The sequence below is a fragment of the Haemorhous mexicanus genome, chromosome 11 (genome assembly GCF_027477595.1).
Source record: "Haemorhous mexicanus isolate bHaeMex1 chromosome 11, bHaeMex1.pri, whole genome shotgun sequence".
Lineage (NCBI taxonomy): Eukaryota > Metazoa > Chordata > Aves > Passeriformes > Fringillidae > Haemorhous > Haemorhous mexicanus.
In genome coordinates this window covers 11848496-11872501 of record NC_082351.1, presented here as the reverse complement: position 1 = coordinate 11872501, position 24006 = coordinate 11848496, and the positions used below count along the sequence as shown (strand labels likewise).

The window sequence follows — 24006 nt, the reverse complement described above, 5'->3', positions numbered from 1 at the left end:
TTCATTGGGCTTTTCTTATACTATTAAAAAGAAATGGCTTAAAAGTGCAGTGATTTTATCCTACACACTTGGAGGGCAGTTCCACACAACACACAAGCAGCCAGACCTGCTAGCTGCTGTGCATGCCCTGCAGCTGGGAGGGAAGCAGCTCTTTTGATGGGTCTTTGTTATAGTTGAGCAACTCTAAGAAATTTTAACTTCTAAAACTTCTGTATGGGATGGACTGGGTCAGATTTTATTTTTTATAAAATTGTGTTAATATGATTTTATGTATTTTTTTTTCCTGTATCTTCCCTGAAGGTCTCCTAGCAGAACATGGTTGTTCTGCATGCCAGGTGAAACCTATCCACATCCACAAAACTGTAATAGCTTGGATTAATTTTGTCCAAGAGGATGTGATAAATACTTAAGATTTATATGTGGGTTTTTTTTCCATCCGGCTGATTTCAAAGCATTGTTCCAGTCAGTGAACCCTGCAAACTGTAATTTTAGGGGTAAGCCTTGAAACCATTCTGATTCCTTATATTGCTCAGGTAAATGAAGGGGATCTAGTTATATAATGTTAGCTATAATGTTAGATATTGCAGGTGCACAGTCTGTGGTAATTGGGAGTGGGGTGGCCCAGCCTCATCCCCAGTGGGCACAGCTGTGAGCAGCAGGTGAGCAGCACTGACAGCAATGAGCCATGGAGTGAGTGCCCAGGGGCACTGAGCAGCCACCAAAGGGAGCAGAGGGCACACAGGTGCAGTGCATCAACAGGAGGGGATAAAAGGTTGGGCTGAAGGACAAGAAGGGCAGATGCTTGCAGCCTCCTGAAGTGATAGGATGTTAGTCTGCATGGGCAAATGCCAGAAGCCTTCTGATGAGGTGAGGTGTTACTGTATGGGTGGGTGCTTAAAGCCTTCTGGAATTGTGTGGTGATACTCTGTATTGTGGCTGCTTCAACTGTGGCATGTAATAATTTATAATGTAATAGGCTTCATTTTATAATAGTAAAAATTCATGCAAGAAGAAGTCAGCATGTGGACAAATTGCTTTATCAGGTAATAAAAAGACATAAAGCTGTAATGAAGGCAAATTTACAAAAATCAGGCTTTTTTTCCAGGTTCTCTGGTAGGGTCACAGGCCTTGGCAATAGATGGCTGGTTGAACTAGCATGAGAGAGTGTATGGAATACTGTCCTGTTGGGCTGCTGATTTAGTTGGAATTCTAACTATTTACTTGCTACTGGTGTGCAAAAAGATCTGCTTGAAAAGAGGCAGTCTTGTTGATTATGAGTCAGGTAAGTTTGTTTCATGTCAGTCCATCATTTTGGCTTTTTTTTCTCCATGGGGGAAGTGTGTGTCTGTGGTTTCATGTAATTCTAAACTCTCTGACATCTGCTCCCTGTGCAAGTTCTGTATTAACCCTTTAGCTGTAAATCAACATCAAATTGCTCACAAAACTCGCTCTGAATTTTTGTAAGAACCAGACAGGTTTATGATGAGATTTTACTCAATCTAAAATACTTGCCATTGATAATCATAATTCATTTTCCTAGGAACACAACTTTTCTTCAATATTGCGTATCTTAATAGCCATAGAACCCTGGATTGTACCAAGGACTTGGGAAACTGATAGTCTTTTTTCCATTTTAAGCTACATTAACCTTTAGAGCTTGTCTTTCATTGGAATAGTGACTGTTTCGAATAACTGCAAACCAGGAGTTCTTCATTACTTTTGCCAGTACTGTAAAAATACAGATCAAACCTAAAAACAGAAGTCACCTTCTTCTTGGTTCACAAAAATGATTTCTAACTCAATTACAGAGACTTAAACTTGTCAAATTGGATGCCTTGCATAGTAAAAGGGAAAATTAAACACTTGGTGAATGGGTTTGTTTGGTTTTTTTTCTGAGTTGCCAAACTGAAATGTGTTTTAAAGAAAAAAATTTCCCGAAAGGATTTTACATTGAGGAAACCAGTGGCAGGAATATTTTCAGGGCAGCAAGCTGCTGTCTGGTGAAAATAATTTCTGGTGCAAGTTGCAGAACTATAATCACGACATTAAAGTGGTTTTTTTTGGCGGTTCTTTAGGTCTTTCTGGAAGGCAGTGGCCACACCCTTTTTAGTAATGCTTTATTTCTCAGGTGATTCAACCAATCTCAATGGGTCTGGTTATGAAATCAGATACTAATGATGGGAGTGGGACATAGATGAGACAGACTTTTCTTTATAGGTGCACAACTGGTCACATACAGGCCATGAGCAAGTGTTGCTGTCCTCATGTTACGTGAGAACTGGGTAGGAACTAGATAAAGTATAGGAAATAGATCCCTTGGGAATGGAGGTGGGCTGGTGTCAGCTGAAGGCAGAGCACAGGGCTTCATGTCTTGGTCTTGAGCCATAGTGGTGATTGTGTGAGCAGTCAGTGTGTTTGGTTAGAGATTATTGTTGCAGCTTTGGCGTTTTGCAATAATTTGTGTGATGGAACCGCAGGGCACTGGTTCATGTCTGAGTGCTGCAGCACCACTGCAGCAAATCATCTCCTGATGGAGCATCAGGGAAACAGAGGCACAGCAAGAACTGCAGCAGAAGGAAGAGGTAGATTTGGGGCAGACATGAAGCAATGTTTTATTTCCTTTACAACACCCCACAGAGACCTCTGAAGTGTGAGGTACCTCGGGGCAGACTCTGCAGGAGCCTGTTTCAGCCCCACAGCACTCCTTGGTACTGTTCCTCTGGAAGTACACTGCCTGATGAGAACCTGGTTTGCAAGAATGACTCCTTTATAATTTTGATGAAAATCTAGAGTGATTTAATTGCTGTCAGTTACATCATACTTATTTCAAAATAATTAAAAGTGAGAATAGAATTAGACCTACTTGTCTTTAGCAATGTCTCATAGAGGGGATGTACCCATAAAAGCTGTGAGTCATCAACAGAAAGGAAGCTGTCTGCTTTTTACTGGAGCTCTTGCAAACATGCCAAGGTGTGTTTAGGTGTTAGGAAGGAAGTCACCATCTCTTTGCTGAAGAGTTGGACAATGCTCAGCTACTGAGGGTGGAGTGGGAATACCAGTGACAGTGAATCAGGAAAACAGGGCAGGATTTGTGTTTTTCCCCTCTTTGCTTAGACCGCCTCCAAAGCTGAGAAGTACCACTACATTTATTTGAATGTTTTTAACCTTTAATTGGCTTGCTAAACATTTTTTTAAAGTATAACAGTCAGATATCATTGTGTTTTTAAGATAATGTTTTGGGACTGAAGTAATAATACATTTAACAGTTGAATTTTACATTTTGCATACTAAAGAAAATTCCATGCTTGCTGTGATTTTAAAATGCTGAACAAATCACAATTACAAATTACATTATATATTGTCTTTAGACCCCAATAATATAAAATTGTAATTACTCAAAAGTGTTCAGTCTCCCTGGACAATGCTTTTAGTTGTGTGTTTGAGCAGATTCTACTTTGTTATATAATTGTTACATCAATTAATTGTTCTTTCACTGTGTGCATAAAGTAAGTGGAAATTTTGTGGACACATAAAATACTCTAAAAGTTAAAAGTCTCTAAACAGAGATCTCTTCCCATTTCCTGATAATGAGTATCAAATTAAGCTTTAAAACAGGGGTCTGGAACTGCTGCTTTCCATGACAGGCATGGTAAGTCCCAGATGAAAAATGGACATGCACTTATAGCCTGTGCATCTCTGTTTTGTAACAGGCACTGCCAAAGCAGGGGGTGGGATGTCTGTTTTCCACTTGTCTTGGCTGCAGCTATGACAAAGGGTCAGTGTTTCAGGAACCCATCAGAAATTATCAGATTGAGCAACATCACAGATTTCTCCTTTCTGCTAATTATATCAATGCTGCTGGGAGCCCAGGTTTTGCCCATAACCTGGAGTTGCTTAAAATATAAGTCCTTGACTTTGCCATAGGGCAAGAGAAGTGCCAAGTCTCCACACACCTGTGTAATTTATGTGAATTGCTACTTTAAGAGCAGAAAAAAACTCCAGCTGTAAACTATTATGTAAAACTACTATGGTATCTTGATGGCTGTTATCCAGTTGAATTGTCCTTAGTTTAAAAATAATTCTCCTTACAAACTAGTATCTTTAAATATGATATTAAATCCAGGATGTTTTCATACAGTTTGGAGTTTAGAGGTTACTGTAGTATTCCAACCTGCAGAAATGACATGGACTTGGAGACCTTTACTTAAAGCAAGGTCTGATGTCCATATGTCTCTTCCATACCACATTCCTATCCTCAGCAATTAGAAACAACTGAGAGATGAAATCTCCTCACAAGATGTTGGTTTAGAAAGTAAGGCCAAACCATAGTTAAGTATTAGTTATTCTGCTGTGAAGTGTTTCTGGTGTCTGGGCTACAAAATGTAATGAGTTCCTTTACTATTGTTTTTCAATTGGCTGTTTTATGTTGGCAATGCTACTGCTGTGAGAGACCTACCACCTACATGGCATTTGTATTTGTTTTAAGTGATGTAATTTTTAGTATGTATTAGTATTATACTGACTCCAGTCACAGAAAATAAGATGATCTTTACCAGGCACAGTACAAACACAGACTAGAAAGAATCCCTCATCTAAAGTGCTCATCATCTACCTCCATCTTTGCATCCTTATATTCTTCCAGGTCAATAGGGCTTTTGGGTGTATTTCCATACTACTATTTTGTCCAAAACACACATGGCCTGTTACCCCCTGTACATTATTTGTCGCTATTTTCCATAAGTTTTTACCCTAGTGGGACCTGCTCCTGGTCGCTCGCTGTAAATACAGTTTGAGACAATCAGCGTGGCGCGATGTCCTTGGCCTTTCTCTGGCCGGTCTGAGCCCTTAGCTGTTCTCAACCCCAGCTTGGCTTCCTTCCCCTTCGCCGGGCGGGAGGCCGGGGCAGCGCAGACTAGAGCCCCGGCAAGCGCAGGGGCCGGTCAGGGCTGCGGACGCAGCTGCTGTGGGCAGGAGCAGCCGGGGCGAGCCGTGCAGAAGGGACCCGGAGCGGAAAGGAAGAACGGGATACCCGAGGAGCACATTAGAGCCGGGAAGGGCGGAGAGCCGGGCGGGGCCGGCGGAGAGGGGCGGGCGGCGGGGCGAGGCGAGCGCGCACACAGACCCAGCCCCTGCCTCCGCCTGCCTGACAGTCGCCCGGAGCCCCCGGGACCGCGTCCCGCCCGCTGCCGCCGGCTCCCCGTGCCCACCCTCCGCAGCCCCTTCTCGCTGCCGCCGGGCCGGGGCGGCAGCTCCGCCAGCCGCATGCCCGGAGCGGGGCAGGAGCAGGACGGCGCAAGGTGAGTGCTGTCCCTTGGGGCTGGGCAGGTGGGTGCTGCCCAGCGGAGCTGGACCGGCTCGGCTCTCCTGGGGGGCCGGAGGCGGCGGTGGCGGAGCTGAGCGGAGGTCGCTCCGGGAGGACCCGCCGCGCCTTACGGGACTCGGTACGGAGCGGTAGCGGCGGTGCCGCGGCGAGTCGGGAATGGACTCCCGGCAGCTCCTGCTGGCTGGAACGGGGCTGGTCCTGCTCCAGCTCCTCGCCCCGCTCCGCGATGCCCCGTGCAGGGGAGGCCGCAGCTCCGCGCTGCCCAGGTCGGTGCGGGCGCCGCTCGTGCCCCGTGAGGGGCCCTGAGGGGGCGGCTCCGGGGCCGGCGGGCGCTCGACCCGCTCCCTCTCGAGTGTCTCTGTTAGTTTATGCTTTTGAAGAACTTTCAGCGTTTGTTTAGTGGCGAATCTTACAGAGCGCCGGCTTCGAGGGAAGGGCCGCGGTGCCCGGAGCCGGCCGCCTGCTCTGAGCCCCGCGCGGGTTGTCACGGGCCGCCTGTGCCCCTCTGCTGTTGGCCTCGGCGGGGCCCGGAGCCGGCTCTCGGCCCTGCCCTTCGTCCGCACGGCCCCCGCCTCGGGCGAGGAGGTGGGGAGGCTCGAGCCGAAAGGAAAATGGAAAAAAACAAGCAGGGAGCCTAGTGAGTTACACTTGCGGAGTGAGGCTCCGCAGCCCGCGGCGGGCTGGGATGGGAGGCAGCGCGGTCTCTGCGGTGCGGTTCGTGCTGGCTGCGGGGTCAGTGCGCTACTGCTCATCTGTGCTGTGCTCGGCAGCGGTCAGGAGCTGTGATTTACTGCGGAACCCTTCACGTTCATGCAAGAAATTCAACTCCGGTGATTTTTTTTCCTGAATTTCAGTTTTTTAATTGAGTTTTCATATAGTTCTTTAATCTTATGGCTCTAGAAACGTTCTCGTGTACCTTTTCCATGTATAACTACATTTATTAATGCAATTTCTAGTTCAGTGTTATCCTTTAGTACATTTTTGCAGTTAAAGGGCAGAGGAAATTCCCTCACCCTCAAACACTTGCTATGGAATTACTTTGGTTGCATACTTAGTTTGCACCGTGTATGGAGGTCTGCTGAGGGCAACAAGTTATGAGATGGATGTTGTATCTGTACAGAATTTGAGTTCAGCATAGGAGAACCCATGGGATTTGGAAACCAATGGAGCTAAATATTTACTGCAGAATAATAGTGCTTGCACAATGTAGGTGGTACAATGTGTGAAACAAAGCTGCCCTGGTCCAGGTGAGGTGAGGGAATGCACGGGTATATCTCTGGCTTGTCATTTAGTGGATTGAGTCCTATTTAAATTCTTCATATGTATGATATGATACCTGTTCTCAGTAAACATTTGTTAGGCAGTGTCAGTAAATAAAATGTCATTGTTTTGAACAGAGATGCCATTCACTCTCCACGGGAGTGGTGTTGGGTTAGCAGTGTGACAAGGCCTTGTGACCCACTGTAACACTCAGTATCATTCCCTGCACATTCTCACAGACCTCCACTCTGTTTTGAATAGCTCACTTCTTCTCAGGACTGTTTTTGTGTAGACAGTTGTTCTGGCGTGATTCCAGGTTGTGGGAGTTGTATGTGCACATAATTTGGAGGTGTATTATATGGAATTGCTTCCAGCAAGTGGCAAGTGAGACCACGTGGCCTTAAACAAAACTGTTTTGTTTTGCTGCTCATGAATTGAAGTGGGTGACACCCGCTTCTGCTCGGGAGTTTATGTGTAACACCTTCATATTGACTCAGGAGCTTTTTTCCTGTGTTAAAAAGCTCCTGAGTGTTTCTTTTTTTCCTATCTTAAATGTTTTGCTTTAAGTGTTAGAGGAAATTAACCTGACCTCTTAAATTTTGTTTATCCTGGTGGGGTTTTTTGTATGTTTCAGTGGTTTAGGTTTTTGAAAAATCTCCTTTGAGGAAAGAAATTTTCTGTGTTTCTTCTTTTTCTTTTGTTGGTTTTTTTTATGTGTGTGTGTGTGTGTTATTTTTTTTTGTGAGAGACTCTGCCTCCTGCTACAAATGCTGTAATGAATGCATTTAGAATCCTTTTGGAATACTTTGTGTAGGTGCTGTATTTTATTGAAAGTGACTTATACTCAATGTATGAGTGAGAGCTGCATTTGGAGAAACAATTTGTTGCCTTTTAATTCCTGTGAGATTTGAAGGGAAACTGGTGAATGATATATTTGTGGAAGACAATTTTGTTTAATTCAACTAGCCTCTTTATGTGTCTTTGCTTTGTTACCAAAGTGTGCCTCTCAACTTGTGGGGATGTGTTGTGGATTCCAGTTGTTCGGGTCATATGAAATCTGGAATTAACAAATGGCTGAGGTCTGGCATAATCTTTAGCAGTGTGTAAAATTACTGATTACTGTAGTGTAGTATCTCAAAAAATTAGAAAATAAAGGACTTGGTAAATACGTTCCATTAATGTGTGATAAACATGCACCTCCTGCTTTTCTTATGACTTTAACAGCTATAAAGTGACTACTCTGCAATAAGTGGTTCTTTAGGAAGTGGCTGTGGTCTCCACCCCAAACGTGGCACAGGGGATGTGCAAACCCACAGACTGTTCTCCCCTGTGGTGCCAGCCGGGGTAGAACGTGCAGGGGTGTGCTGTCAGGTACCGAAAGGTGGGCAATGATTAACTCGCAGGTGCTCGGCACAGCACGGCGTCAGCTGAAAGGGTTCCTGGCCAAAGGATCGGGCTGTTAATACCCAAACGCAGGGTGTGTACATTCATTTACTTCCCAGTCAGGGCTGCTCAGTAGCCCGAGGGGAGGCTGCTGCCTGGCCGGAGGAGGTCTTTGCAGTAACACTTGTCTGACCCAGTCCACTGCTGAGGGCAGTGATTGAAGGTATGGCCAGCGGTAAAATGTAGCCATTCCTCCAAAAGAATTGTTGGAACTGGACAAAAGTAGAAGCTTTACGTTCTTGGCAATGAGAGGGGGTTTTGGCCTTTTATGTTAAATAATTAGATATGCAATCAGAAATGTAACTAGCAAGGTGCCCCATACTGTTGTTCTTACTTTTTCCCGTTTTGTAAAGTTAATTACCCTCACAGTCCTCTAGTTGCCCTCATAGCTCTGCAGGTGTAATCAGCGTGAGGTACAACTTGCATTCAGAAAAGCTTATTGGCCTTACACTGCTGAGGCTTACATAAACTTGGAAAGTTGGCAAGAAGTTTCTGTAGAACAAGAACAGCTGCTCTGCTGGTATCATCTCTCAGACATTTTAGTTGTTAAAGTGCAGCTTTTTTAGTTTATTTGAAACACTTCACCATTTCTCCTAAATTAATTTTCAGTATTATAATGAGGAGAAGAGTATGTCCATTACACTGTGTGTACTGTATCAGGAATCCTTCTGGTTTTATTTTAAATACAACAGTGTGCCCATGTAGTGTTCCTTCAGAAGGTTTTGTCAGGACTATCACCTATTTCCTGAAGATGACAAACCAGCTCTTTGGTCAGGGTGTATTTTTGGGGTGACTGACTCCTTCTGCTTATGTATGGCCTTTACTTGGGAAAGGTTAAAAAAGGCAGATAGGAATGGCAGCAGCAGCAGGTTTGTGCAGTGATGGGGGTGTCCCAGGCCTGCCATCGCCCTGAGGACAGCTGAGGTTCTTAGGTGAAATGCTTTGCTTACAGAAGTAGGTGCTGTCAAATTAACATCTGTTGATGCTCCATAGATATAAGTAATTAATAGCCAAGGAAAAACTCACTCAAGTGAGTTGATTGTTGTGTGGATGGGTGGTCTTGCAAGCTTTCCCATGTAGGCTTGCATTCTGAAAACTTTCCCATGTAGGTTTGGATTTCTGACTGTGCTTAGCAATTGCAGGTGAAAAGCTGCAAAAAATGAATTTTAGGGCAATACAACTCTTTATCTGCCTTTCAATGTATTGAATAACCAAGAATATAAATGCAAGGCAAACTTTACAAACTTAAATTGTATTGAACTGTGCAATAATCCTGAATAAAGTAATTATGGTTATTAAGATAGTAGGCTAAAAGCATCATCATTTTAATTTTAGGCAGAAAATATGATACCCTTCCAAGAAGATAAAATTTTAACCTGCTGCCGTTTCCTGGTATTGATGATTCTGATAAAGGGAAAAATGTGGTGGTATTTCTCTTGGTTTTACTTTGTTCTTAATGTATTTTTGTTGAGGATAAACCTCTTTATTATGAGGGAAGCAGGAATATGCTGAAAGGATGAGAAGAATATGAAGAAAAGGGACAGTGGTTGTATTTTTCTTCTGTTTTTCTGAGTCTGCCTTTACCATGAACAAAGTTTAGTTTCAGTGCTAGTTTCCAAAAATGCCTTTTTTTTTTTTTTGTTTAGTAAGTTGTTCCTTAAATTGGCTTAGCTTTGTATAGCCCTTTTAATATTCTTCACAGAAACAGCAAAAAAAGATACTTCTGGAAGTAGTTTTCTTCTAGATAAAATCTAGATTTAAAAAAACCATAGAAAAAAAATCATTGTGTTTTATTGTTACAACTTTTGAATAGAAACTTAGTGCTTGCTTTCAAATACAGAAGTTGGAGGAGGATAGAGTTAAATAAATCTCAAATTGCTGGTTGTATGAGTCACTAAATTGAGAACATAAATACTCATATTCTTTGGAAAGGACCTCTCAACATTGTTTTCCTGCATAGTGTCAACTGCAAAACACAATACAATATGTTTAGCTTAAAAGTAGTTGTATTTGCATTTGAAATCATAGTTTATGATAGAAGTCAGATAATGCTAGCCTTTGGTCAGTTTCCCATGCAAAAGGTTAAGTCTCCAGTGGAAGCTGCATTATCATACTGATGTGTTTGCTTGCTTTGCTGAAAAGAAATAAAAATTTGGAGAGGGATAAAGGGTAGAGCAATGGGCAGTGCTGGAGAAATCTCCCTGCATGCTGATAGAAGTGATGGGTTGTTTTGCTTGCTGCCTGGTGCTGAAGCCAGAGACTTGAAATAGGAACATCTGGATCTTTTAGTCCACAGAGAAACAGATTTGTTGTAGGACAAGTATGTAATTTCAACATCAGTGACAAAAAAATTCTTGATACCTGTGTGTTGAATAGAGTATAGTACTTAGTGTTCTCTGTATTCTGCTTAAACAGTATATTTCATTTTGTGTGTGTATCCTTCTGCATTTTAAACCTTCTCTTTAAAATACATTGTTGAAGTCTTTGCAAGTGTTTTTTAATGTTCAATTTTGTTCTAATCAGATGAGTGGTTTGGTTGCATGTTTTAAGATACCAGAATACTGAAGCCTTAAATTTTTTAAAATTGGTATGGCAATCAACTACTGTGCCTAAAAGGGACAACACAGCTCACAAACATTCCCTACTGTGCCCTGCACTGCTGGACTTTGACTTGAAACCACTGGCAGCTCCTGGTAACTGCAGATTGGAGAGTGTGCATGAGTCCTTGCTCCTCTGTTCATGGCAGCGATGGAGTATTATTTAATATGCTGATGTATGCAAGACTGACTAAACCAGCATTCTCAATTATTTCTTGTTCTTTTTTATCATAGGAACATCTGTAAGCTGAGATGTAACTCTGTCCCCTCTTTGATGCTGGGAAACATCTCCAGGGGCTTTCATTGATGGCAGTGTTAGCTGGATTACGTTATTGGTTGCCTTCCAGTTATTTTGGTATTTTTAAGGGAGAAGAGCTAAGGCTTAGTTGGCCAAAGGTCTGGATCTGTTGATAGTGTTGTCTCATATTTGTCTGTATTTCTCCAGTATGGAGCACTCTTTCATGTCAGTGCTATGGCTTCAGCCTGGATTGAACTTTTATCTATTTAGTTATTTATTTATTAGTTGTCTTTTACCTTTTAATGTGCTTTGTGCTGAGAATAAGAACAACATTTATGCTCTCTCAAAGCTAAACATTGTCTTCTCTTTATGCTGGATGGACTGTCTTCCTGTCTATAGCAACTGTGTGTCTATGGGGGAGGGAGCCCAACTCAACACTTGTTGTGAAGCAGGATCATTGCATTACTTCAAAGTTGCTTCTCTGTCACCTTGAAGAGTTCTGACAGATTCACCAAAATGTGCAGCATCTGTGGTTCTCTCAAGTGCTGCCTCCAAATGTGTTTGTATATATCCTTCTGTAAAGTACCTGTATAAAATTTAAGCGCACTTCTGAAGGGGACAGAAGGCATATATTTTTACTAGGGTGCCTTTGGAACAGAAATGAAAACTCTCAAAAATAGGTATTTGAAAAAGGTCCTCCAAAAAGTCATTCTTTAGAGCATCAGGTGCATTTTTAAGGACTTCAAGAGGAGTAGGTAATAATATGCCACGTGTTCAGTGAGGTCAAAACTTGAAATAACCATGGTGTGTCTGGAACCAAGTTTATGGTATGCTGTATGGATGACTTGGGTTGAAGTGGTCATACACAGTGGAATTCTCAGCACTGGCTGCTACTTTGAAATATTCAAGAGCTTCTTGAGTTTTCACCTGATTTCACTGAAGTGGTGCTGTAGTGGCATAAAAATGACTTGCAGCTCCCATATCTGAGAGTCTTAGGAAAACAATTTGAAGAAAATATTGTTTTTAGACTTTGTTGTTTTGCAGTTAAATAGTGAAGTTTGGTTTAAAGTTTAAGTGTGCCCTTTAGCAATCTGTTTGCCTAAGGCGGCAGCTGGCTGGGAGCTGAGTGCTTTCCAGATGGGAGATACTTCTGTTTGCCGACTCTGGGTGTGGAAAGGTGGCTTTTCAGGAAGCAATGCAAGGGTAAACGTGATCATTCACTAGAAACAGCAGATTTCAGGCCGTTGGTGAGGAAATAGGAATGGCCTCTTTAGAGATGTTACACTAAACCTGCTAACTGGTAAGCAGCTCTTCAGGCTGTGTCAGCATAAAGACATTTGCTTCAGAGAGTGATGGTGGGTAACACTAACACATCTTTTTCCTTGTATTAGATGCTCATTTTTGCCCAGTACATAGTGCTGCTACTGCCTTCTTTTTCATAAAGAAGAATAATGGTTGCTGCATTGAGGGTTCTTAGAGTTCAGAAAAGATTTTTTTTTTCTCATGCTTTTCCAATCGACTAAGTATAACAAGATACTATTTCAACAATGCAAAGCATTTTAGTGAGGGTGAGGAACTGTGGGAACATGTTTCATCAGAAGATATTAATTATTTTTGCTTTAACTGTAGTGATCAGCTGTTGAATGATATGTTACTTTTTAACTATGGCTACTGTGAATATCTTGTCTAGCGATACAAATAGGGTGTGGAGGGAAAGGCAAAAAATATTTTTAGCCAGAGGATCAAAGTGTATCTACACTTAGTAACACAAGGGTACTGGAGGTGGAGGTGGGGAAAAGGTGAAGGAGAAAATGGGTTTTGTATAGGGAATCAGTTTTAACAAGATTCAAGATTGGTTAATACTTGCCCCATTTGTCCAGATCTAAGTCAGGCTTGAGCCTGTGGGATGTTGTGACTTCAATACTTTTCTTGAATCTTCTCATGTTTTTCTGTTCAAGAGATCCTGCAATGCTATTCTGTGCAGATAGTCAGGGGCTTCAGTGCTGTGCTGCACTAGAGCCTTTCCCCCAGCTTTGTTTTTGTCCCCTCAAGGGCAATTGCAGAACTCCCAAAATTAAATACAGGTGAATAAAATATACTTAAATATAACACACTTGTCAGTATTTGAGCTAGTGGCTTACCACTGCTAGGCTTCTCTCTGCCATTATGTGATGTAACAATCTAAGGCAGGTGGGCTGATAAGGCTTCAGATAAACAGAGTTAATACTTTAAATGGAAGCATAGAAGAGATAACATAAGAGAATTTTAGGGTTCATGTTTCCCTCTGGGGACTCTAATGCTAAGCAACCCATACTTGGTCATAGAAGAATAAGTATCCTGAATTTCCGATGTCTCATCAAAACCAGCAAGGATGTTTCTTCAAGTTTCCTCAGTAAGACAGAGAGAGTAGTGGTAAACTTAGTTGCTATAAATAAACTCTCTGGCTTTGTTTTGCTGTGTGTTTGTTCTGCAGTTGTGTTTTGCCCACTTCCTGCTGTTTCAGCACAGCCCAATCTCCAGGACAGCACCTAATCCAAGAGTGTGTCCCTTATCTGGAACAGGCAAGGTTCAGTGTGCAGAGGCTGAGGAACAGAATGTGTCTGAGCAGCCTCTTAAATTAATATTCATTGACTTGTCTTAGCATCTGGCTTCAAGTTATTACGAGGGAAGATGATAGATTTATTTTCCTCCTTCAAGTTTCATCATGAACCTTGCCTGTGCTGTAGAGTTCAAGTCCAAACAGGAGTTGAATGGTCATACAGAAAGAGGCACCTGTGAACAGTGTATTTTTTTCTGAACATTGTTCTTTTGCTTCTTGAGTTGCATTTCATTTTCTAAGCTGTTTTTGTAACTGGAGGCTGATTTCTGAGGATAGTGGTAGTATTCTGATTGTGTGCATATATATATATATATATATTTAAACATAAACAAAATTTTCCTTTGCTAGTTTTAGCTTTCATTTTGTGTGGGTCACTTTGAATATGAACAATATTTTTAAGAGAGTTTAGGCCTTACAGTTTTCTTTTCACAAAAAAAAAAAAACCAGTTTTATTTTAGACCTACTGAAGCACTATGTGTTCACTGGAAATATGTCCATAAAACATTCTTAATGCTTGAAAAAATATATTCCCCTTGTACATATTTAAGTTTTTTTAAAATAAAAAAAGAATTTATTTATTCTCAAGAAGGGGTCTTAAGGGAACTCTGTGACACAAAAGTAAGGAGAGAATCTACAGGCTGACAATCTTTCTCTGAAATGACTTTGAAGTAAGAGAAGTAGTGGTAATACTTGGTATCCCTGGCTTTGTAAAGTTTTGGCAGATACCAGTTTTCTGTTTGCCATTTATAAATTAGAATACCTTTGGTGTTTTGACAAGGCCATAAAACTTGTCAGTATTGTGAGGATCAGCTGTTTAATTACATGTTGCTCCTGAACAAGGACCTGTGCAGACCTGTTGAGAGGAATAGTGTAATAAATGTGTGTCCCCAAAGCTTGTCGGACTCCCTGCTGTCCCACCTCCCAAGTGTAGCTGGGGAGAGCTGCTGGGTGGCAATCCTGAGGTGGCCTCCAAGCCCTGGCAGTGCCTCCATCTCCACAGACAGGAACCAAGGAGAGTGGTTTGCAAGAAGCTCTTGTGGACAGCTGATGCAGACAAAAGTCACTCAAGGTGCACAGTGTGCTGCTGTTATTCTCAGATATCAGCTTGGGAATGTGGGGGAGTTGGGGAGTTTGACAAGATGTATTCCTCTCTCTATTACTTTAGGTGATTTTCTTTTGCAGAGCATCTCAGAACATAAATTAGGTTAATGCCATATTTGGTTTATTTTCTGTTAGATCTATGTCAACCTTTATCATCAATTGTTCATAGAAAAGAATGGTACAGTGACTTTAATCACTTCTGGCCTCTGCTTTTGCTGTAGTTTGAGTGTGGAAGCCTCAGTGCAGAGATCTGTATGGAGTATTGGCTTGGATATTTCCAAGGGTGGGGAGGAGAGTGCTGAGCTAGTACTGCTCTAGTACCAGCTCACTAGAAAACAGTGGAAGTTGTAACCTTTTTTTCTGGAATGCCAGCCTTGTGGTTTTGTACTCTGAATCTTTGACCTTCCAACTCAGAGTTAGTGGACTCCTTGTAACCTTGCCTTTGACCTTTGATCTTACTGGTACAGGTGCCTGCAAGAGGAGGTAAAAACTCTTATTGCCATAACTTGTGTGATCATTGAAGAATCTGGGCTTTCCCCAGGTTAGGAAATTGCTGCTTCAAAAAGGGGAACTCTGCAGAAGATGTTAAGTATGGACTCTTCCAATATTGCTTTAACATGTATTTAAGAAAAACTCTTTTCTTCCTGTACTATTATAGACTAGAGAGGCAGGTAATAATTTCGTTTTCAACAGGTATTGCTGCTTGAGCCACTTTTAGAAAGAAGGGAGTTTTTGTGTGGATTTATTTGGTGGAGTTTTTGTATTGGTGATTTTTTTTTTTTTCTTTGTGGCGTTTTCGTTTGTTTTTTCTTAATTTCTTCTAAAATGATCCACTTGAGAATCAGGAGTAAATTTGAGGTCAAGTACTGATCCAAAAAGAGGTTAGATGGCTGAGTCTCTGTTCCTGTCCTCACAGAGGGCCTTTGCCAGGGCTGGTTATCCACTCCTGCATGGGCAGACTTTTGAAACCAGGATGGGCAGTCTCTTCAGAACATTTAGTTTGTGCAGGTTGGCCTTATCTACCTGCCAGTGATGGGGTGTGTGCCCTGTGCTCAGCTTTTCATGCTGTCCCTGAAATCTGTCAAGTCAGATTTTGACCCAGGTTTCACAGAGGTTAAACCAGCTTTTTAACGGTTCTTTGTACCTACTTGAAAAGAGTAAGGGATTATCTTGACAAGCACAGCTTATTTTCTGGTTATATACTAGTAGGTTTTAATTCATGAACAGTTGAGCCTGATTTCTTTTAATCAGTTCTTGTGCTGATCATTATACAAACTAGGTGTCAAATCAAGTTGAATAAGATGACTGATAGCTAAAGATATCCTCACCCCCCTTAAAAGAAAGTGGGAGTGGGTAGGGAAGCTATAGGACTCAAAAGTTTCAGGTTAACATTGTGGATCCTGTTACTAAAAAATGATTAGTGTTTCATGGTGGAATTAACTTGCATTAATGTAGAGTCTTCATTTGTTCTTGCCATGCAAGTCATTTACTGGAAACTTATTTGACCATATAGACCTTTTGTAGGTGGTGTAACTTGGGAATTGCTATTGCAAATGGAATATGCCTGTGCTGTTTTAGAGAGGGGCTTCAGCCATGAATGGTTGTTTCCTACAAAGTGGCAAAGTATGATCTTAAGTTATTAAAATATGCTGAAAAGCTTCTGTAAGTCTTTACATGTTAGAAATGGAAGTCTTCTCCCCCATGTTGTGTGTGTGGATCATTGCACAGCAGTGCTGGCTGTGGCTGCTGCTCTGAATTAGCAGAGCTGCCATGATGCACAGCCCTGGTTACAGGCTTGCTGACATCAACTCTCTTGGCATGTGTTCAGAAAAGTAAACAGAAGACAATCAGTGTTGGATTTGGCACAACTAGCAAGTCCATAAAACTGCCAAATCCTTCTCAGTGTATTCATCCAATTAATGACATTGATGTAGAACATTTACTTAAATGAGTAAAACATACTGTATTTGGTTTTTAAAAGTTCTTGTATTAAAATTTCCATTTTCTACTTAATTAGTAACCACAGTCTTTACTTAAATAGTATTTTCTCTTGTTTTCTGATGTTGTTCTTTTGTAGAAAAAAAATGAATTCTGAAAGCTCAGCCCTTACCATGAGTAGCCCTGCTGTAATAAACCAGTGTGCCAGAGGAGGAATGGAACAAGAAAAAATTTGGTAAGTGTTACCTCTAATTTTTTAAGAGGTTAGTAGGCAGCAATATTGGGAGATGTAGTTTGAAAATTAAGTAAAATAATTATTTGTTTTAACTGATGCATTAAGTCTGCATTATTTAACAACAGAGAAGGAAAAATGGAAATTTTTTATTTTGCTTTTGAGGTTTTAGCAGATGACATGATACAGGGTGTCATGGGGGATGGGCTGTGGAAAAACTCCTGTTCATTTTAGCAGTGCAGCAGTTGTGCTCAGGGAATCTTTCACATATGGCAAATGTTTTAATCTCCCGCTGCTGCTGGGGTGCTGGGCCATGCTGGTACCAGGACCTCCAGTGCTCTGAGGCACCCAAGATTCCTGCCCTGGGAGACATTACAAAGTCAATAGTTTCTGCGTTGTGTATAGAAAAAAATCAGTGCTGGAGGAAAAAAGCAATTGCAATGTTAAAGGGTAGATGTGGACAAATGCTTACACTTCATAACAATTTTTTTGGTGAAAATTGCCACAGACTATGAAATTTCTAGCACCTGGTTTGTTTCCATGAAGGGAACAGGGTGTTGAAAAGGATTTGAGACTATTCCACCTGGGTTAATGAGCCTTTTCTTGAGAGCCTGCTGGATTTTACTTGCTGTTGTTTGCTAGGGGTTTTTTACATTATTTATTTACCATGTGGCAAACAACCAGTAAATTCATGACAGGAAGCATGACACCCATATGGACAAAAACCTACCTTATGTTGTTTTTGTTGTCTGAGAAATACTCTTGAAAAGCTGAAGAATTAAAGAAATATTAGCAAATGAATGTTCTGTTTCCTGTTGCATGCTGTCAGGAAATCAAATAATCTTTTTTTTTGCTTTGGTCTTAATGTAATATTAAACTAACAGCATAATAATACCTCAGAGTAGTTTCTTTTAAATATTTCTTCTGGAACATTCTCAACAAAATCTTTGGATAAAAGGGCAGCATGAGGAGGAGCTGTGGGCTTCCCTCCTGACTCACAAATCTACCGAGGGGTGGGAAATTGACACAAACACTTTTTTTCGTTTGATGTCTTTTGCTGATTTTTATATCCTGCTTGTGGTATTGAGCTGGGGACAGCTCTGGTTAATATCTTTATCAATGATCTGCATGAGGGGATGGAGGGCACCCTCAGTAAATTTGCAGGTTGCACCCCAAGCTGGGTGGGAGTGTTGGTCTGCTGGAGGGTAGCAGGGCTCTGCAGAGGGATCTGGACAGGCTGGATCCATGGGTCAAGGCCAGTAGTGTGAGGTTCAGCAAGGTAAAGATGGATCCTGCCTTTGGGTCACAACCCCCTGCATCTCCAGGCTGGGGGCAGAGTGGCCAGAAAGCTGCCTGGCAGGAAAAGATCTGGGTTGCTGGTTGGCAGCAGCTGAACATGAGCCCAGGTGGCCAAGAAGGCCAGCAGCAGCCTGGCTGTATCAGCAATAGTGTGGCCAGCAGGACCAGGGCAGTGTTTGTCCCCCTGCACTGGGCACTGTTGAGGCCACAGCTCCAATTCTGGGTTCAGTTTGGGCCCCTCACTGCACAAAGACATTGAGGGGCTGGAGTGTGTCCAGAGAAGGGCAAGGGGGCTGGGGAAGGGGCTGGAGCACAAGTCTGATGAGGAGCAGCTGCAGGAATTGAGATTGTTTGTTTAACCTGGAGATAAGGAGGCCCAGGGAGGACTTTATCAATAGCAGTGTGGTGCATGTCTGGTTAGATTTCTAAAATACTATTTTTTATTCTGGGCTTCTGTGAATACTACAGTTGAATGAACATTATTTTTCTCAGCCTAATAAAGTACAATGGTGCACTGCATTACTGCATTGTTCTTTTATTGCTGTTTATTCATTGTCTGATTCTTTGAACTTAATTACATTCTGATAGTTCTGGGTTTATTTTCATGAAAATATGAGTATTGGTAAGGACTGGTGTTAGTCATAGGAAGATTAGAAATGTCTGTTGTTAAAAGTACACAGTGACAGGATAATGTATTCAATTAAGTCAAAAGCATCCACTGAGAAAAGCTCTGAGCAAGACCTTATCTAGCATTTAAACATCACTTAGGATGCTTGTAAAAGGCTTTGATGTTGCACAAGGCCTCCTAGAAACAGAGGGGGGAGTAAATAATTGACTGACCCCCAGTTACCTTGTGCAGCCATTTACCAAGTCTGCCATTCTAGTTTATCAGTGTTTTGCATCTGCATCAGGTGCATCTACCTGATGAAAAAATAATTGAATTCTCACTTGCAATGCTTCACTTGGTTCTGTTGCTTTTTTCCCCTCCCAACATACATAAACAAGATTACAGCAGCAGAAGAATGCTGGTAGTAGCAGAAGTGTGACTGCTGTGAGTGTCTGATAACTGCAGGGTATTGTGGCACTGTTCATGTGCAAACCAAATTAAGCTGCTCTTGATAAGCAGGGAAGTGAAGGAACTTGCTGGATGGTCATAACATCAATAATATCAGCTGTCTGAGCTGGTGTGGAAGAGTGTTGAACAATCGAGGCTTGAGAGCCTTGAAATTGTAGAAGCTCCTGATTTGGCAGATTCTCAGTGTTTTAATGTTGACAATTGCAAGAAAGGAGCTAAAGATTAGGGAGCAAGTGGGAACTGTGTCAATTCATCCAGGCTTTCTGTGAAAGTAGCTGGCTGGCACATTGTTTTTCAAAGCAAATGTGCAGGAGAATTGGAAATTTTCCAGGTGTTGTTATTGTGTGTGGATTTTATAACATGCTTCCTCTAGGCTGGATGAAATCTTGCTAGTCACTCCTTCATGATGTTACTTAGGATTAAGTCAGGAAGTATTTAATCCTTTTAAAACCAATAATTGAAATTTGGGTTCTCGATGTCTCATGACAGTTTTGGTGCCTTGGCTTTCTATTTCTGTCTCCAAATACTCTGCCATGTTCCTTATGAAGTATGCAGTGTTCTGCTATTTCTATAACAGAGTTTTAATCACTTTTAGACAAAATTTCTCTGGAAACTGTTCATATTATGAGTACATAAATCTATAAATCTTATAAATAACCAAACAAGCACTCTTATATGTGGACTCTAATGCATTCTGACTCTGTACTTATGACTTGGGTTAAACTGAATTTGAGGATAGAAACTTTGTAGCATCTTTTATTTTTTGTTTTATACTCTAACAGACAGTTTTTGTTTCAGCTTTCTTTTCTAATCTGAGACTGGTGACTTTGTGGAGAAGGGAAGCTATTGAAACTCCAATCCATAGAGTGAGAAGGAAGACATGCTTAAATACTGAATATAGATATTGCATAAACTAACTTTAAACACAGCTCCATCATTACATACATTGAAAAAGAGCAGCTTACTGTCATATCTTAGTGTGCAGGTGTCTGGAAACCCTTTGGTATAGAAAAAGTAATTATTCTGGAGTATTGTACAACCTGTATTTGAAGCGTTTGTTTGTTTTTTTAATAAGTTCATCTGTTCAATAAGGGAAAAGAAATAACAGAGTCAACTGAGATGAAAACAATACTTGAACTGACATCCTCGTGACTGAGTAAAAGCAAGAAGGAAAGCAATGGTGAGCAGCTGAAAATGTGCATCTTCACTTAATAAGGAACAAAGTAGATACCACATAGATCTTACCTTAATGCCTGTGGTTTTAATCACACAGCCCTTCTTCCTCAGTGAGGATCAGAAGGGAGCAGCTAAATTGCTGCCTTCTGTAGCTCAGACAGACAAGTGCACAAGCTGACTCGTAGCTTGTGTGGGAAGTCAGGTTTCGTGACAATAAATCATCATGGCTCTGTTGCAGCTTTTGTCAGCTGCCAGTTGATGAAGGAAGAATTATGTGTCTGGAATTACAGTAAGAAGAGAAACAAGTTTCACAACTTTCCCTGTTTCTCCTATATCCTTGTTTAATCAGTAGAAATGAGTCATCCTGAAGAACTGAATTAAACTGGCTCTAGTCAAGTGTGGTTTAACTGCAGATATTTGATTACAAAAGGCACATGCATGTCCAGGGAACACAAGGTTACAGTCTGTGCAAAAAGGAAGCCCCATAAATTACAGATTAACATTTTAGATAGCTGGGTAAAATTAATCTTATCTGCCAGAGGCCTTGAATTAGTTGCTTTCTAGTATGTCTTTTTACAAAGAGAGAAAATGCTTTTCTTGGAAAGCCATAAAATATTCAGGACAGCATAACAAAACAATCATGACCAACTACATTTTATAAAGCAGATAAATGTTTACTGCATGTATGTAAAATCACTTCTATCTTACCTAACTTTCCTAGTTTATTTCAAGTACTTCTCTGCCCATAAAAGGAGCAGTAGAATTGAAAATTGTTACAAGGGAATCACTTGCATTGGGACTTGCAGCCTGAGACCAGTCCCTTAAAGGAAGTGGATGAAGATCCAGGAGAGTGATGTGGGACATGGAGAAGGTGACTCATGAGGCTCTGTAGCACACCCACAAACAGTGAGAGATGAGAATGTGCTGAAATGGTTAAAGTAAGTGCACTCACCAACTGCTGACTTTGCCTCATGCATACATGAAATGGGCTTTGTAGCTGAAGAAAATATGCCCCAGAGGCAAATACAAGTTTAAACATATGTTCAGTCATTAGGTCTTGCAAAACTAAGTATGGATTGCATTTCCTCATCCTGGATGGGATCAAAAACCTTGATTTTGCCTTGAGAAAGAAAAGCGCTGGGGCTGCTCCTGGCCCAAGCCCACGAGGTGGCAGCCTTCGTTCGGATGAGGGGCTGTGCCCACTCCCTCCTTGGTTGTTCTCCTTCCCCCTTCCCACCCCGCCCTTGGCTTTTTTTCTGGGATCATATAAGGACATAGCAGCAGAAGTGAGTTACGAATTGCTTGTTCAAAAAACTCCTTACTAAGCTAAGGCTACTCCTTGGTGGGTTTTTGCAGGGGGTTCATTTTTTGTTTTTGTTTTTGGTGAGAGATCATCACTCACTAGGTTCCTGGATAAAGTTATAACCTGCATCTTGTACATGTTATTACATTGTCTCTAGGTCATACTGCAAATAATTTTTGTTGATACTGTGTCTCTTAAAACATTTGCTGAATATTTGGTTATGACTCTATTGGGTCCTACCTGCTTTTTAAATGTTACATCTCTCTTTATTATAGCTGTTAGCTGAGGGAGGGAGGGAGTTAGAAAAAACATTTCTGAAATACCTGATTGGCTCCAGTTGAATGTCAAGAAATTTTTATCCAAGTAAAAGGTAATGACATCTTTAGACTGCCCTCAATGGTATTTTGTTTATGAATGTGTGTTAGTGCATGGGCTGATGACGAGGCTTTTGTACTCTGCCAAATAAATTGAGTGCTCACAGGGAGTGTATAGAGAGAGTGAAATACATTTCTTTTAATAAAGAGCTGCAGAATGTTTTAAAACTGTAACTTTTACTTACTTTGGTGTAGGAAAGGAGTGTAAAAATCTGTCAGTCCATCTGTTTTTTTAGAAGTATCTTGCTGTGTTCTTCCTTATGGGCTGCCCCAGTGAAATCTAAAAAAATAAGTTTAATAGAAAATGTCACTGGACTGTGTGAGTAACTCACTTGGCTGGAACAGGAATCACTTGTACTGAGAAGCTGAATCTGTGTAGCTTTAAATAAGGAATCAGGCTTTCACATTTTGGTGTGTGGAATTTTTTAAACTGAATTTCATTTTCCCCTCCCCGCTCCCCCCTCCATGAATTAGAGAAGTGCCTGCTATCAGGGTGATAAATAACAGCTGATTAGGCTTGGATCACCAATGATAGTAAGGAAGGAAGGCCTCACCATCCCTAACTCAGGTTTTGGTCATTTACAAGTTGAAATTATGATTATAGAGGATGAAGACATCTCCTTCAGGGCTGTCTTGCAAATATAAATAAATGAGTTTGCGTAGTTTAGAACAAGGATTAAATTTGGCATCAAAATGCCTCATTTTCTCATTCAGATATGCAGCATCTTGATGTATTTTCTTCTCTATTATCTTCGGAAAAAAAAAACACAAAAATTGCAGAAACAGTCAAAATTTCTTGTTGAAAAATATGAAACATGCTAACAAACCAAGTAAAGGAAAACACTGCCATCCCTTCTTCATAGCTGTCATGACTTAACCCCTAACTAATGGCAGTGATAGTGTCACCAAAAGTCAGAAATAAAACTCTCTAGCGCTGTAATTTCAGTATTAGGAAGAGGCATCACTTTTATTTTAGGTGCCAGATTTTAGGTGAGGGGTATATTTCTGCCTAACCCACTAGCTAACACACTAGTTTAAATCTATGTAGCTTATACATATTCATTACATTTCCCAAGACTCATACATACATGCTAAACACTCACACAAATTCTTTGCATATTCAAATCACTTCTTGGAGCTTATTTAGAGTAGGCATCTTTAGGGGGTCTCTGGTGGTCATTTGGGGAGCATTCCATTCCTCAAATCATCCTTTTTTGGTCACAGGCCTCCAGAAAAAAAGTATCTTTTCTTTGAGTGCACCCCAGCGTGGTCTGGCCGAGATGCAGCTTCTTATCAGCCTTGCTCAGGCCCGCAGCCTTTAAGGCTGCAGGAACCACTTGCACACGTTTATTCAGGACTCAGCACTGTCCTGCTTCAGTTAGCACTAAAGGAATTCACGAGACTTAAAGGCTGTTTGTTACAATTACAGCTTTTCCCGGCGCTAGCAGTAGCTGCAGTTGAAGAGACAGAGAAACAAGCCGTGCACAGGATCCTTGCTCACCAGTCGCTGACTGATGCCCATCCCCATGCAGCCATCGGCCCTGTCCAGCTCCCTCTGCCCTGGGCATGGTCTCCTGGCCTGTGGAATGTCCCTGTGGGCAGCTCAGCTGCCCTGACCATTTCCATCCCTTCTTGTGCAGCTCCTCACTGCAGAGCAGGGGACAGTGAGTGTGAATTTCTGCTAATCTCTTTGAATCATCTTGATTCTCTCTGTGGGTGAATGTGTCTATATGAATTGGCACTTTTTTTTAATGTAAAAGACCCCCAAACCCCAGTGATCTACCGCTGGTAACCATCTGTTTCCTGTATGCTTACTCTGCTTCTCTTTCTAAAGGTTCTTGTCCTTGGTCATGATTCCTTTTCACTAAGAAATCCAGAATCTGTTCTTATAAACAGTGTGTTTTATTTTATACATTTTTCAGCATCTATTACAGCTGAGTTTCTAGTTAATACTCTGATACTGATAGGAAGACACTTCTCCTTGCTTCCCTCCCCCCAGAAAAACAGTTCTTACATATTTTTAGTTAATTCTCTGGCTGTAGAGGGAG

The 24006-nt window shown here is 41.4% G+C and overlaps 1 protein-coding gene across 2 annotated transcripts in view; it reads left to right on the top strand.

Annotated features, from left to right (window-relative positions):
* The first annotated feature begins 5101 nt into the window (after positions 1 to 5101).
* Positions 5102 to 24006, top strand: part of ARHGEF3 (Rho guanine nucleotide exchange factor 3) — a 106352-nt gene continuing 87447 nt past the window's right edge. Inside the window, exons 1-2 of one of the 2 annotated variants that reach the window (XM_059856415.1) lie at positions 5102 to 5297; positions 16639 to 16734. In XM_059856415.1, the coding sequence (XP_059712398.1) occupies positions 5263 to 5297; positions 16639 to 16734 (131 nt within the window). In that variant the 5' untranslated portion in view covers positions 5102 to 5262. The remainder of the gene's footprint in view (positions 5298 to 16638; positions 16735 to 24006) is intronic. The other variant, XM_059856416.1, reaches the window with a different exon arrangement.